At 34.2% G+C, this 17,434-nt stretch overlaps 1 protein-coding gene across 3 annotated transcripts in view; it reads right to left on the minus strand.

Moving 5' to 3' along the window:
• LOC120860724 (CUB and sushi domain-containing protein 3) overlaps positions 1 to 17,434 on the minus strand; it is a 1,429,922-nt gene that overhangs the window by 358,389 nt on the left and 1,054,099 nt on the right. For all 3 annotated transcript variants that reach the window (XM_040236474.1, XM_040236473.1, XM_040236472.1), the window contains 2 exons: positions 17,109 to 17,265; positions 1,938 to 2,129 (listed from right to left, as the gene is read on the minus strand). In XM_040236474.1, the coding sequence (XP_040092408.1) occupies positions 1,938 to 2,129; positions 17,109 to 17,265 (349 nt within the window). The remainder of the gene's footprint in view (positions 1 to 1,937; positions 2,130 to 17,108; positions 17,266 to 17,434) is intronic.

The following is a 17,434-nucleotide window of genomic DNA, read 5'->3' on the forward strand; positions in this document are numbered from 1 at the left end:
GAAAAATCCATATAATTAAGAAAAAGCTTCTTATTTGGCCAAGGCAAAAATATAACCATAATAGATATTTAAGGTTAATACGAGTGGATAATTATGATTTTAGGCCAAGTGGTAAAGCTGTTAATTATTGACAGTAAAGAATACCATCTTAAATAGAATTTCATCTTCTCTTGTCATGAAAATCATCAGCATGACACATTATGTGTCCAGCTGTTTTAAGCTTTTATTCCTGATCATCTATCATTTAAAAAAAAAAAAGGTTACCCTTCTCATAAAGGCTTGAGCAGTGGTATTACTAAATTTTGACTTGGCAGATTCATAAAGTGCATTGATTTGTCACAAAAATAATTAAATCTTCTGATCCTAGATCAAATGTTCTTCTATTTGCATGAAGCTTTCCAAAAAATGAAAATGTCTTCAGCTCAATTCAACATATAAAGAAAATATATATTTTTTAATGTATTAGTTTGTGATTTTAATCCTACAGACTACATAGTAAGTCAGTATTTTTAAGTTTATAGTTTTGTGCTACTGAAAGCCTTAATGATTTTCTGAATATATTTGATATTCACACCAAAGAATATAACTTCAGAGAGAATTAATCAGTGTACAATTTTCTCATAACCAATGCCAGCAGGTTGATTGTTGGTCATATTCCAGACCTAAGCTTTGTCAGTTTAAGTTGATTGTTATTTTAGGTTTATCCTCATAATCTATCTAAAACTCAGATGCATCTGAAAGGAAAGCAGTATAATTGCATTTTGGTTGGATAAAAGAATGTTTGCTTTCTGCTCATCAATGTTTTAACAAACCAATAGAAGTCTCATGTCATCGAAAACACTGCAATTAGTTGCAAGACTCTAATAACTAGAATTTCATTTCTTTCCTATTTGAAGTCTATCAAGTTTTGTGAAAATTCCTGTGTTGACTATATTCATTAACAAACATTAAAATATATCTCAAAATGTTCAGGTCTCCAAATTCATAATATTGTATACATTAAATATGTGGAATTTTTCAATATGAATTATACCTTAATAAATCTTTTTAAAAAATTAAGTCAATTTTATCCATATGAGCCTGACACAAAATGGATTTGTGCCACCACAACCGCCATTAAATAAGAATCGTTAAAGAAACTTGTTTGTTCCCCTATTGAGGACTTTGTGTTTTGTTTAAATGTTTATTTTGTTTTTGTTTTTTTTTTTCCTTTTGTTGTCCCAGTAATCCATCCAGTCTGGTACCTATACTGGGACCAAAAGAAAAAAAGCAGAGGTCTTTATCAACACTTTTCTATCCACCCTCTTTCTCACACATGCTCAGTTATTTGTTAATTGATTTATGGGATGGTAGTAATAAAATTCTTCTCCAGCTATACAAAGGAGAGAAAATAATCATTCTGTAATTTCATGTAGGCAATATATCTTATGACTAACTCTCACATGCCTTTTATTATTGAAATTCATTTAATTAGGTCATGATACATAAAATAAGGAAAACAGATGCACTTTCTTAGTTTTTGAAAAGGTATGTATATAGAGAAACTCTTTGAAGTTATTGAGAATATTTAGTTTTTTTAATCTGCCTTTATACCAGCATAAGCATTAATTTTGTATATTAAAACAAATCTGGTTAATGAGATTCAGTAAATGTGTATGATTAAAAGTTTCAACATATTTTGTAGAGACTTAAATTTTATATCAAGATAGGATAAATATAATGACTTCATATGAACTATTTTTTGCCCAAAAAGAGAAGGTACTCATTGATTATGAAAAGAACCCTCTGACTTACCACAAATTTGTACCATGTAGTCATTAACTTTTTGATTAAGGTATGAGTTGGGTGTGGACAAATAAAATAACTTGAAAAGGTACAGTATATTTTGATAACACTTCCATAGAAATATTGCATGAAAACCAAAAACAGTATCCTACCAATACAGGATGGCAGAGGATAGTCCCATGCCCTTCTCTCCCCTGTCATGCACTTGAGAAGGCTGCTTCCATGGAGAGTGTAGCCTGGATTGCATCCATAAATGATCGTGCTGCCAGCAAAATGCCCTTGGTCGCTGATTTTGTATCCAAATTGTGGGATGCCAGGATCCTCACAATGTGAAAGTTCAAAACCTATGAGAAGAATATAAATTTATTAAAGACAAAATTTACCAGGAGGATTTAAAACAGCACAAATCATCCCTTTTACTGGTTTTAATATGATTACATACTTTTTCCTGTTTTATTACTTAAAATATTTAATTTTGATAGCATACAGCCACCACAAAAATTAAAATTTGTTGTATTATTCAAATTTAGCAATGATACCCCATGGTCTCTATGACTGTATCATAATGTGTTATAGTACTAACATTCTTGCCTGCTTCAAGTGATTTGCAACTAATAGATTCTGACCAATGTAACTATTAGGATCAAATCATGAAAGGTTTAAAATTCATATAAAATATGTGAAACCACAACTGTTCAGGTAACAAATATATCCAATTCAAACCTAACTTTAGATTGCTTTACTTTTATAGTCTTGGAAGAAAATGAAATAGACATATTTAAAATGACTAGCAAGAGTTAATATAACCCAGTAATCAGTCTGAAGAACTCTGAATTTTTATATTCTGCCTTCAGAATACACAACTCTCAAAATTTCTCACAAGAAAAAAAAAGTAGTTCATAAAAATAAATATTTTTGATTTCTAAAGAGTTGGGGCTTTCCACATGACTTTAGCTGGAAGCTTGTGATTGAGAAGATATGTTTATATGAGTAGTGAGAGAATTCCAGAGAGGTTAAGGTACCTCTGGAGGGGATCTGTGTTTACATCTTAAGGAAGAATGAGACCCAGGACTTTACAGAAATCTCTAGATTATAAAAACTGGAGACACAGGAGGTTAATCTGACTGTTGAAACCCTAAATTTACCTTAACAAGGTTAGGATAAAAACAGAATTATTTCCATCCCATCTCCAAAGAGCAAAAGTTTTCCTTCCTCCTTTCAGGAGAGGAGGGAGAACGATAACTCTCTCAAGCACAGCAAGTCCATTTTTCTTATTCCCTGTCCTTGGTCATGTGGTAAGTTTTTCCGTCTGATTTTCATTGTGTTACTACAGAGGTAAGGACTAGGTCAAAGGGATGCTGACATACTTATTACTATTAGTATTATTATATTTACTTCATCAATTCTATCACTTAAATAAAAATTAATCTCTTTAGATCCAGTGTATGTAGTGTGCCTATTCAGAATAAAATTAATAAAGGTGAATATTAAAAATGAAACAGTCATAGTACAATTTGCTCCTAAGATCCTGAAAGAACTAGAATAGGGTTCTTCAGAAGGTAAATCAAATATGACACTAGTTACAAAAATATAAATCTTCTAGCTATAGAATTCTTCTGTACTTAGTGTTTTATAAATTCTATAAATGTAAGTTAAATGATGGGCTTCCCTTGTGACAAAATGGCAAAGAATTTGCCTGCCAGTGCGGGAGACACAGGTTTGATCCTTGAGTCAGGAAGATCTTCTGAAGAAGAAAATGACAACCCACTCCAGTATCCTTGCCTGGTAAATCCCATGGATAGTGGAGCCTGGCAAGGCCACAGTCCATGGGGTCACAAAAGGGTCAGACTTGACTTTAGCCCCCAAACAATAATAACAACAAGATAAATGATATAATGATATAATGTGACAAAGATAATTAACTGCTTGTTATTGTTCAGCCACTAAGTCATGTCCAACTCTCTGCGATCCCATGGTGTGCAGTGTGCCAGTCTTCCTTGTCCATCATTACTTCCCAACTAGATGTTAAATTATATCAGTTTTAACTTCTAAGACTAGAGGACTATGATAAAATTCTAGATAGCTTCATGGATGAGGGAAATCTATGATTCCAAGACAAATAATATTGGAGAAGAGAATAACTTTTGTGCATCTTAAATCATATGATAATCAAAAAGAGATCTGTATGGTTTTTGTGGGCATAGATCCTTGACCAAATTAATCTAAATTTGAACTAGAAAGCAAAAAAGCACGTTTTAGCTCACTGATGTCAAATCATTAATTTGTAGTACTGACTTCCTAGAGTGTCAAAACAAGCATACAATTACCAGAAATGTACAGCTAAAAGTACCAAATTTATACTTTAATTTCTGTATGCTGAGGGCTACCTTAGCTCTTGGAGAACATAAGGAGCCTCCTCTTAGTCTCTTTGAAGGGTTTTTCATCTTTCCTTGCTCTGCCAACCAATAGAACTATTTCACATATCTTCATTAATTTATAGTCATTTGTTTCTTTTTTTCCTAGATTGGACTTATTTCACTTTTTTCTCTTTCCCCCAAAGCCTTCACAGCACAAAATCTGGCACATAACAGATGTGCAATAATGTTCATGAATGAATGCTATTCTCAGGGCAGTTATCTCTAGGTGACATCTGAAAAAATAAGCTAAAGTAATTTTGATGAAATTTATGATAGACTTAAAAAAAACTGCAGGAAATTCCTGTATGGATTAATTTGTGACAACCTCATTTGGGTGGAAATATGTTAAAATAAGGCAAATGCAAACAGCTTCAAACAGAGTTGTACAAGAGGTCAGAGGTTGCTGAGCAAGTCAGTCTTGTGATAACAGAAGTAGAAACAGTAGAAGTAGTAACAAAATTTTTAGGACATATTTTGTGTGATTCTGTATAGTAACGAGTACATTTAAAATATCTCCACTCAAAAGTAACAAGCTTGAATCCCTTCTACTAGACATAATATTCAGTTTATTATTCAAGATTCAGCCACTTTTGAGTTTTACCATGTATCATTTATCAAAATAAAAATGGAAATCAAGCTCTCTTTTCAAGGTTTATTACCAAATTCATCCTCCTTTAATTTGAATGTTCTGTAAATGTGGTTGGCAATTGCTGGTGATGAGGTATAATGGAGACACTCTTTGCAAAATAAGATAATTTATAATACTTTGCATTGTAGATGAAAATGCACATGGACAATAGTATGTAAGCTACAAAGCACAACACAATTTAGTCCAATTTGGTGGAATTATTGTTGCTTATTCATAAATATTCAGAAGTGCCTTATCTTTATGGAAACATTCAGCTGCCAGTCTTTTCACTGAAAAGCTCAAATACATGAAAATGACAATTAAATAAAGATGTGTATGAAAAACCATATACTATAAATATTCACCATTCCTTGTGTAATTTGATACTGTGATGAAATTAAAACTCCTGGAGCAAAAATCAACTGGAGATTCTCATTTATCTAAATCTTTTTGACTTGCTGAATAACTTAAACTGAGTTCTAATTTCCTTCCTGGCATCATAAAGCAGAAGTCTTCTTTAAAGATTCCTAAGATTTGAAAATTATTATTTGATATCTACAAGAGAAGAGAATGATATAACAACTTCATCATCTGGTTCTATTGATAGTTGCTTCAGATTAATAGTAATATTAGTTCAGATTACTTTTCAGATTAATATTCATACTAATTGATTCATATTCACATTAATATTGTTATTCATAAATAATGCTCAGTTCAGTTCAGTCAGTTCAGTTCAGTTGCTCACTCATGTCTGACTCTTTACAACCCCGTGGACTGCAGCATACCAGGCTTCCCTGTCCATCACCAATTCCCGGAGCTTACTTACTCAAACTCATGTCCATCGCATTGGTGATACCATCCAACTATCTCATCCTCTGTCATCCCCTTCTCCTCCCACCTTCAATCTTTCCCAGCATCAGGGTCTTTTCAAATGAGTTGGTACTTTGCATCAGGTGACCAAAGTATTGTAGTTTCAGCTTCAGCATCAGTCCCTCCAATGAATATTCAGGACTGATTTCCTTTAGGATTGACTGGTTTGATCTCTTTGCAGTCCAAGGGACTCTCAAGAGCCTTCTCCTACACCACAGTTCAAAAGTATAAATTCTTCAGTGCTCAGCTTTCTTTATAGTCCAACTCTCACATCTATACACAACTACTGGAAAAACCATAGCTTTGACTAGATGGACTTTTGTTGGTAAAGTAATGTCTCTGCTTTTTAACATGCTGTCTAGGCTGTTCTTAGCTTTTTTTTCAAGGAGCAAGTGTCTTTTAATTTCATGGCTGCCGTCTCGATCTGCAGTGATTTTGGAGCCCCCCAAAATAAAATCTGTCACTGTTTCCATTGTTTCCCCAACTATTTGCCATGAAGTAATGGGACTAGATCTCATGATCTTAGTCTAATGCTAAGTAACTTAAAACTCCGTTTATGTTTGGTTCTAATTCTTTTCTAGTCTTCCTCTACTGAGAACTACCAAATATTCTGAATTAGTATATTATTTTTACATATAATTTACATGTTTTTGTTGTTGTTTAGTCTCCAAGTCATGTCCAACTCTTTGTGACCCCATGGATTGTAGTCTGCCAGGCTCCTCAGTCCATGGGGTTTCCCAAGCAAGCATACTGGAGTGGATTGTCATTGCCTTCATCTCCTGCATTGGCAGGTGGATTCTTAACCACTGAGCCATCAGGAAAGTCCAATTTATATTTTAAAACATCTATATTTCAATGAACAATAAACAGTATAGTTTGTAAGCATTTACACATTTTATAAATTATATAATTAAACAACATTCTTCTGAGGCTTTATTTTTTTGTGTGCAGCATTGTGTTTTTACTGTTACATTTACACACACATACACTTACACGTATAGTTTACTCATTTTAACTACCAGTGATATTCCATTGGATGTATACCCTAAAATTGATTTACTTATTCTCCAGCTGGTGGGTATTTGTATTGTTATATTGCTTACATTATTCACTGTTATAAAAATGCTACACTTCCATGTCCTCACTTGCACATATGCAAGTGTTTCTATGGCTTATGTATCATGCAGGGATTCAAAGATCAATTTGAATCAGTTCTAATGAGGTGGATGAAACTGGAGCCTATTATACAGAGTGAAGTAAGCCAGAAAGAAAACCACCAATACAGTATACTAATGCATATATATGGAATTTAGAAAGATAATAACAATAACCCTATATACGAGACAGCAAAAGAGACACAGATGTATAGAACAGTCTTTTGGACTCTGTGGGTGAAGATGAGGGTGCGATGATTTGAGAAAATAGCATTGAAACATGTATATTATCATATGTGAAACAGATCGCCAGCATTGAAACATGTATATTATCATATGTGAAACAGATCCATGAGACAGGGTGCTCAGGGCTGGTGCATTGGGATAACCCAGAGGGATGGGATGGGGAGGGAGGTGGGAGGGGGGTTCAGGATGGGGAACACATGTACACCCATGGCTGATTCATGTCAATGTATGGCAAAACCAACATCTCTTATGTCTCCTGAATTGACAGGTGGATTCTATGCCACTAGTGACACCTGGGAAGCCCATGAAAAACTAAGTGCTATTATTAAATATACTAGTTTGTATCTTCATACATTTGTATATCATTCTGGGATAGTGGGGTCATACATTTGCACACCATTTATAAATCTGTACATCACACATTTGTATATCAGTCAGGGATACAGTGGGATTCAGCTTTGCCTGAACGTTAAATTTTACCATCAGCCATTTAGTTTATGCATAATTGGTACAGGTGGCTCAGAGGGTAAAGTGTCTGCCTACAATGCGGGAGACCCGGGTTTGATCCCTGGGTCAGGAAGATCCCCTGGAGAAGGAAATGGCAACCCACTCCAGTATTCTTGCCTGGAAAATCCCATGGACAGAGAAGTCTGGTAGGCTACAGTCCATGGGGTCGCAAAGAGTCAGACATGACTGAGCTACTTCACTTTCACTTTCAGACATGTCTACAAATGAATTGTACTAGATATCACCAAATATCTCCTATGTGACTATACCAATTTATACCAAAGTTCATGAATTTCAAGTTCTTCTAATTATTATCAACATTTAGTATCATACTGCTTTTTGATTTTTACCAATTTTAGGAGTGTGCAATAGAAAAGTATTTTGACTTCAATTTTCATTTCTTAATTTCTATCAATCACTTTTTGTCTTTTGATTATTGTACTGGAATATCCTCTACTGTGAAATTTTTTTGCCCATATGTTCTTCTAGACTATTTTTAAATTGATTTGTAGGATTTCTTTCTATGGAGTATATGTTTTTCTGTGCTGTGTTGTGCTTATTTGCTCAGTTGCCTACAAGTTTTTGCAACCCTATGGACTGTAGCTGTCAGGCTTCTATATCCGTGCAGATTCTCCAGGCATGAATACTGAGGTGGGTCACCATGCCCTCCTTCAGGGGATCTTCCCAACCCAGAGATAGAACTCAGGTCTCCCGCATTGCAGGCAGATTCTTCACCATCGAGTCACCTGATTTTTCTACTATATTGTAAATATCTCCTTCTAATTATATATCATTTAAAAATCTTGCTAGCAAAGGTCCATCTAGTCAAAGCTATGGTTTCTCCAGTAGTCATGTAAGGATGTGAGAGTTGGACTTATAAAGAAAGCTGAGCACCGAAGAATTGATGCTTATGAACTGCGGTATTAGAGAAGATTCTTGAGTCCCTTGGACAGCAAAGAGATCCAACCAGTCAATCATAAAGGAATTCAGTCCTGAATATTCATGGAAGGACTGATGCTGAAGCTGAAACTCCAATACTTTGACCACCTGATGAGAAGAACTGACTCATTTGAAAAGACCCTGATGCTGGGAATGAATGAAGGCGGGAAGAAAAGGAGACAACAGAGGATGAGATGGTTGGATGGCATCACTGACTCAATGGACATGAGCTTGAGTAAGCTCCGGGAGTTGGTGATGGAGAGGGAAGCCAGATGTGCTGCAGTCCATGGGGTCGCGCAAAGAGTCAGACATGACTGAGCGACTGAACTGAAAAAATCTTGTTTATGGTATATTTAGCTAAAGAGATTTATAAAAACATAATAATAATAAGGACTGGGACTTATTTACTGGTCTTCAGTAAAACAAAAGCCATTTGATATTTTGAGTTGCTAAAATTCAGTACAAAAAATTAGAGGGGAAAATACATAGAAATGCAGAGACTGTGAAGGTCAAGGATCTCTGCTGGCTTTCAGGAATACAGCAATTCAGGGAAGCTGCCACCACATACAACCACCTGCCAGTGCCACATTCTTGCCTACGTATTTTGGTGAAAAATAATGGCTTCTTTAGCCATCCTGTCTTTCAGCTCTCACCAGATTGCCTTTAGTTGGTGGAATCCAAGCAGAGGTCTTAGCTGGCAAGGGCAGGAGATATGTATTTTCCAGATTTCTAGACTCTACACTTAAAAGAAGTGCTTAGAAGGGAATGGATGCTACTGAGTATTGACAGATTTTTGCTTATCTATTTTCTTTGAGAAATCTTTCTTCACCTTAAAGACATAGCTACTGTAGGTCACATTTTTTCTAACCATTGTAAAGTTTTGACACTCACATATGTCTTCAATTTGCCAGAAGTTAACTTTAAAAAGGAGTATGTTAGTAGGTCATTAGATATTTAAGTTCAAAATTTACAAAACTTTTGGGATGTGAAGGTTATAAAAATGGCTTGTTTGTTATTCTAACGTGAAGAAATTATATCCAATATAAATGATAGGTAATATATATATATTGTATATATAAATGATAGGTAATCAAGAAATATTTCTTTAGCATTTTAGTTAGAATACCTTGTTCTATATAATGCAGCCTTAGTAAATACTTCATTTATCACCTTGTTAATTTCCAATATTTAAAGAGTAACAGAAATGCTAAATGTACCTGTTAAGTTTATAGGATATAGATTCAAATAGACTAACTTTGTTGCTTCCTTATAATTCATTTATTTTCTACTTGTATTTGCATTAAATAAATTATGAGTAGAGTTAGCTTTAATAGGATATCTAATTATTTTTCATTGTTAACATTGCCGAAACTTTATTGGTAACTAAAGAGTTTAAATAGGGTAATTTATATTTATAAAGCTAGTATACAAGACATGCCATCACAAGTTGGCTACTGCTCATCTTTAATTTGAATACAGAATTTGAAATGGACATGTTCCATGTAGATTACCAAATTATTTCAAGCAACAAAACTCAAGAGCTAAGAACATATAAATATATCTGAACAATATCCTTGGGATAATGGACATTTCTCAAATGGGAATTTTAGAAAATTAAATGTGCAGAGGTGATAACAAGAAGGCATCTGAGCCCAGAGGTAATATCTAACAGATGGGTATCATAAACATTTGCCAGATCAGCTTTTGAGAAGACAATGCTATAATCAATCAAAAAGGTGTACTTTAGCTTTTCAACGGATGGTTGTTTAAAATACCCAATTCCTTTCTTTGAATGAAAGTGGGATAACTAGAAATGAATACAGCTAGTAGAATCTTCAATGAAGAATATCTTGAAGAAATAAAGTTTAAAGACGTCATGAACAATAGGCCTAAATCATTCTTTGATAGTGAATTTGGCCAATGACAAAATATTCAGATTCTTAAGTATAAAATGACAAATTATTTAGGAGGAATCACATTAAAATTTTAAAAAAATTATTATATTTTTCATGTAGTTCAACAACAAAAAATATAAATTCATGGAATTTTAAATATAAAATATCCAAAACTTATATGGAGATAATATAGTATAGTGATTAAGTTTGGGAATTCTATAGGCAGAGCTCCTCAACTAAATTTCCATATCTGCATTTATGAGGTATGTCACCTTGGGAAAGTAACAACTTTTCTGTGCTTTGTTTTTCCTCCTCTTCTCACTGGGGATAATAGTACTTCCCTCATACTTATATCTGTATCGGCTGCTGCTGCTAAGTCGCTTTAGTTGTGTCCGACTCCGTGCAACCCCATAGATGGCAGCCCAGCCTGTCTAGTTGATAGTAAATAAATGTTAGCTATTATTTTTCACTGATATTTAATGTTTAAATAATGTTAAATATCTCTGTGTGCCTTTTAAATAAAATCTAAGTCCCATACTATAGTCTACCTCACCCCCGTCTAGCTTCAATCTTTACCTCTCATTTTGTATGATTCTTTCTTTTTTTTCTGTTAATATAAAGTCTTTTATTTTTATATTTCATTTTATTGAAAAAATCTACTATATATAATCATTCTATTTAATTACATTGAATAACATAATAGGTTTAAAAGTTTCTGATTTAATATAAAATTTCTAAAAGAAGAATAGTCCACCTTGGTGTTTATAAATTTATTGAAAAAACACATGTTTATAAAAATTTTCTTCACAAAATTTAACAAGGGCACTTAAAACCTAGGAAGATAATGGTTAAGGCATGGAATTTAGAAAAATGACTAATCTAAAAATGTCAAATTAGCCAGTTAACTTTTTCATAAAGTGATTGTTTTTGCATTACTAGTGTTTTACTCTTTTTTAATTTAAATTTATTTATTTTAATTGGAGGCTAATTACTTTACAATATTGTATTGGTTTTGCCATAATCAACATGAATCTACCACGGGTGTACACATGTTCCCAATCCTTTACCCCCTTCCAACCTCCCCTCCCATACCATCCCTCTGGGTCATCCCAGTGCACCAGCCCCAAGCTTTCTTATCCACCTCCAACCAAATAACTCAAGCTGAAGTCTTCTCTTAGGCCTTTGTATTTGCTGATCTATCTGCCTACAATCTGCTACTCTCAGATCTCTTATAATTCAGATATCAAATCAGGTGATACCTCCTGAGACACAGTCCTTGAATAAATTGGATATAGTAGACTTATCTTCCATATTATGTATCCTATCATCCTATTACAAATTATTTCTACATGCAGTTCTTTTATCTTTTGTTAACATTTTTGTTTTCTGTCTTGTCTCACTAAAACATTGGCTCCACGTGAGCAAGAACTTTGTCTTTAGTGTTCTCTTCATCCCCAGAGCATAAACAGTTCCAATGGAAAAAGACAAAATTTAAACCTATGATTCAATGAATAACTTCTATGTTGATAAGTTAATTCCAATAGAGAAATAAAAGAGAAGACAAGATTTATGGATCAAAAAAGGAGTGACATTTCTACAGCTCAGCCTTCTGAGAGAAATACAGTGAAAGACATCATATTAAGGAATGCATTCTTGAATGTGTATTGAGGGGCTGAGGGGATCTGGCTAGAGTAACCTATTAAGTTCTGCTAACTTCTATTATTGAATTATCCAGAGCAGAGTAATGTATTATGGAGGATATATTATTGAGATCCTAATTTCTGATCTGCTCTTCTAACTTTAGAAGAAGGCAATGGTAATTTTCTCTCACTGTACTCCCCTACACTGTCCAGGAAAACACAACTACAGATTTAATTAATTTCTGTTCTATAAAGCACCTGAAAATATGTCTCATCTAGAACTTGGGATGGAATAAGTTTCAGATTTCTCAAGGGCAAGTGTAATTATTAGCCATTTTTGAAAAGAATGGAAGAGTGGTCTAACTTAAGGAGGGAGTTAATTCTGAGAGGCTGGAGGGATGGAAGAGCAATTGGATTCCCTAATGTTAGTCATTAGGGAATGTTGACTTCCCTGGTGGCTCAGACGGTAAAGCGTCTGTCTACAATGTGGGAGACCCAAGTTCGATCTCTGGGTTGGAAAGATCACCTGGAGAAGGAAATGGCAATCCACTCCAGGACTATTGCCTGGAAAATCCCATGGACAGAGGAGCCTGGTAGGCTATAGCCCATGGAGTTGCAAAGAGTCAGACATGACTGAGCCGACTTCACTTTCACTTAATGTTAGTCAAGGTCTGACCAAGTTTGTCACAGATGTTTTACATCCAACCCATGTGGCCATCCACGCTTCATTTCTCTAAATCAAACTAGAGTTGACTAAGAAGCTAATTTTGGAGAAGAAGGATATCTGTACAAAAAACTAAATAAGATTATTCTTGACAACTCTGAAGGATGAAGACTAAAGAGATTTAATTTGCTTCAGAAAAGTAAAGGAATGGGACATTTTCTTCCTTCAAATGTGGTGTAGCATTTTCATACCAGGTATGTTATAATTTATTTATTGGTGAAGGAAGGACAGAGAAGCTCATGGTCTTCTTAGTAGAGTATAACTAAAACTGTTAATAACGGGTGAACCAAATGCTTTTCCTTTCTAGGTACTCAAGGGTCTCTGTACTTTCCTGACACCACTAATCATAGAGGCATCTATTAATACAATATCTTTTAACTTATTTTTTTTGGAATAACTGTTACAGCTGTGCATCATAGGAGACACTGTACACTGTCTTCTCAGTATATCTTTTCTTCTCCCTCATGAACAAAATCTTGATTTTGCTTCCAGCAATAACTGAAGCATATCAGGCAGTGGTATATCATGATGGTCAAATAATAATCCAATAATTTAGTCTGACAAATACTTCATTTTTCCAGCTTCCCTTGCTGGGAAATTTATCCATATAGCCCTATTTTGGACAAAGAAGGATAACAGAATGTCTGACACAAGTTTTGCATTCCTGATGAAAGGGATATATATGGTAAATAGTACCTCCTTCTTTTTGCCTTGAATATGCCCAGTGTTAAAGTAGCCATCTTGTGACCATGTCACAACAATCATGAGAACAAAAAGTGAACATACTAGGAATGCCATAACAAAAAAGGAGCATGGCCCCTTGTAACCTAGGTTTAGCAACTGAATCAGGACCTGCTTACCTTTTTTCTCTTCACAGGTCTTATATAATTAACATAAATCCTGGCTGTTTAAGCCATGGTTAAATTTACTATTGCTGCTGCTGTTCATTTGCTAAGTTGTGTCTGACTCTTTGCAGCTCCATGGTCTATAGCCCGCCAGGTTCCTCCATGGGATTTCCCAGGCAAGAACACTTCAGTGGGTTGCCGTTTTCTTTTCTAGGGGATTTTCCCAACGCGGGGATCAAACCTCCATCTCTTGCTTGGCAGGCACACTCTTTACCACTGAGCTCTCTGGGAAGGCCCTAGGTTTACCCTGAAGCCAAAAGCAGCATCTCAACTGTTTCTACTAGTCCATTTGCTATTCCTAGTGATTGTATAACGAATGCATCAATAAGACAGTTGAAATAAAATACAACTTAAAGGCTTGTTCTAAAATATCTCTTCATTTTAATCTCAGCCAAATGCAATTCTATCTATGACTATTATTACACAGAGCAGGTGTCATTAATAAGGATGATCACAAAAACCCTGCTTATGCTAAACTTAGAATTGTGAGAAGCTAGGCAGGTGGGATTAATCTGAATTAAGCTATTTACTCTATTTGCCTTGAATGTGCTTATTTAGCATGCTCTTTCTAATCTCTGTGCCTTTTTTTATCCTGTTCTCTTTGCCTGGAATACAGTCCACCATTTCTTTCTGTGATCCACCAACACAATCTTTAATACTACCTCATTCATGAATCCTAACCTGATCTGCCTTAGCCAAATTTCCTCTCTCCTGCCTCTAAATCCTCTGAATATGAATACTAGAACTCCTCTGTATCTCATAGTGTTCTCTCAGATATTCCAGAAACAAAGGTGCAATAATTTTAAGGGGAACATAGCACAGAATGGCAGAGGTGGGATTAGAAGTAACTAGATACAGGGATCCAAACACAAAACATGTTCTTTTCCATTTTCCCCCATGTCTGCACACCTTAGCAAATTCTCTCATGTTCAGAAATTAATTACTCCATCTAAGAATTTAAGGAATATAAAATATGTGGCCTAGTAGAATCTTCTATATCACAAAAAATATTTTATAAAATCAGTATTCAGAGTACATGTTAATTTACCAATATATGTGAAAAGTTGTAATTGATCTAAAACTGACTAAAGGCATTATGAAGTGAAATGGCCTCATGAAGAATTATGCATAATATGCTTGCAAGAAAACCAAAACAAACAAAAAACATAACCACAATACCATGTGATAAGAGCTATATAGCTGTGGATATAGACTACTGCAAAAGAAGTGTTAAAAAGTAGACTAACTGTGGCTGAAGGAGTCAGGGTAAGCCTAGTAGGGAAATGTTTGAAATGGTCTTGAAGTTGAACAGTTCAATTGACACCACAGGGGATGGGGCATAGTGAAAGAAAAAAGAAGCCTGGGTACAGGATTCTAAGGCTGGAAACCAAAGTATACTTGGAGAATGAGAAGTAACTTCCTTCAAAGATAGGACATGTATGGTTAACTATTAAGATCATTGCAGATATGTGTTGATAGAAAGGCTGCCATTGTAAAACTCAGAAGTGACACTTAGGAACAAATACAGTTAATAGCTGATGTGCCACTGCTTCCAGGGCTTTCCTCAACAAAGGAGCTCAGCACATAGCCATTGAATCAGAAAATCTTAGAAGCATTTACTGACCTGGTGATATTCAGAGACACCTTTGAAGTAGACTATAAACATTTAATTCCAGATTTGAGACTGAAACATTTTAGTTTCAGTTTTGAGACTGGAAAAATATTTATAGATGTATGGCTGCCCTTTTTTAAAAAAAATAATTGCTTTTATACTCTTCCCAATTCTACAGCCTTCTATCTTCATAATGATGCATATCCTTTAATGAACAGCCAGAATCATTAAGGAAAAAAAAATGACTTCAAGTCTTTTCTTTTTAAGCATTTCTTTTTTTTTCTTTGACAAGCACAAGCAGTAGTTCACAGCAATGACAAAGAAGTCAATGATTTTACTCATTCCAGACTCCTGAGCATCCTATACAATTTCAAATTCAGGTATGGCTACAAAGTCCAGTATCTTTGCATCAATAATCTCACGTTACATATAATTTAAATACTAGAAAAGGAAATTTAGGTTTCTTTTTTTAACCACATTGACATTTTAGACAAAGAAAAATATAAAATGATGCAGAACAAAGAAAGACCATTATGTAAACACAGAGCCATGACTTGAAAAATGTCACCAGCCCTGTCAGAAGAAAAAAAAAAAAAAAAAAGGAAAGAGGAAAGCAGATTAAGAAACATTTGCCCTTCTGAGCACATCGCAGCGATTATATTTGAGCAATAAGCCACAGCACTGTTACTTTTAGTCCATCACACAGCAATATCTGTAAACACAATTTGCTTGGATTTTCATTTGTCTTTGGGAGCACTTCACAGGAAATCACAGTATATACAACAGTTCTCAGGGTTTAAAAATATGTATTGAACATCATTTTGTTAATTTAACTTGTGTTAATGATGTAACAATTCTAGCACAGGTTAGGAAAAAAAAACTTGAAATAAATAAGGAGGAAGAATCATATCTCAGTATTATGTCTCTTGACTGTATTTTCACAAACAATAATTTGATTCTAATTACCTTTTGAATCCATGTGAATATCTTTGATGCTGTAACCTTTTCAATTTTGCAGTTTCTGTAAGAATTTTCTTTCACCTGACTTCTTGAGAAAATTTATAGAACTCATTTGATTTTTTCAAATATTCTAACAGTAAAGAATACAATTTAATTCTCATTGATGTAATTAGTCTACATCTTATTATGATACTGGTAAAATAAATTCATTTTGTTCATATAACAATTAATGTAACCCACTTATGGTTTTCAGTGATTCTCAGTCTATGAGCTTCTACCTGTTTAAGTGTCAGAAAGCTGATTTGAGTGTAACACAATAGTTCTATATAAATTTATTTTTAACAAGACAATTTAACAAAAAAGCAAAACAAACTAAAATCTTAGCTATTCTTCAGTGTAAAATCATCTGAAACCATCCAGTTATCGTTAAGGGCTGACTAACTATAACTAACACACATGTATTGCGTACGTTTTGCAGTGACAGGTAAGAACTCAAGCCCTGGGTTCCCATTTATTAAAAAGTTTAATTGTACTTCTTAAATATTTCATGCGGAGAATACTGTTATTTTAAAGTACATAAATAAGTTCAAAGTCACATATTACTTAAACTTTCTGAACCTATTGTTTCAACCATAAAATAGCGATAATTAGAATACCTGTAATTTTTGAAATTGTTAGGGTCAAATTAAATTATATACATGGAAGGGAGTTGTAAACTTCAAATTGATAATCAAATGTTGAATATTACTTCATGTGGTGTACTGCGATTACTAATAAGTATTTAGCATCAGTGTTTGGCCATTTTTTTTTCTCCCAAAATACTTACTAGTATAGACAAGTTGAAAGCCTTCATCTGTTCCTTCAGAATCAGAATTAAATTCTAGCCAGAGCTGGTTTGAAGTACTACTAAGAGTCAGTCCTCGCATAGACGCACCAGTAAAAGCACCTAGGAGATGAGTTGTTTTATCTTTTCCATCATAAATCTGCAAAATATATTTACAATTAAAATGAAAATGTGTAAATAATAAACAATTCTGAGCATGTATTTATATTTATGAAGAAAATGAGCGATTACACTCCCCAAATCAAGTCATTACATGTTTCCCAAGAAAAACCGCATATATCATTAATTGATTTTACAAATGTCACAGT

This window comes from Oryx dammah, unplaced genomic scaffold (assembly GCF_014754425.2).
Source record: "Oryx dammah isolate SB20612 unplaced genomic scaffold, SCBI_Odam_1.1 HiC_scaffold_11164, whole genome shotgun sequence".
Classification (NCBI taxonomy): domain Eukaryota; kingdom Metazoa; phylum Chordata; class Mammalia; order Artiodactyla; family Bovidae; genus Oryx; species Oryx dammah.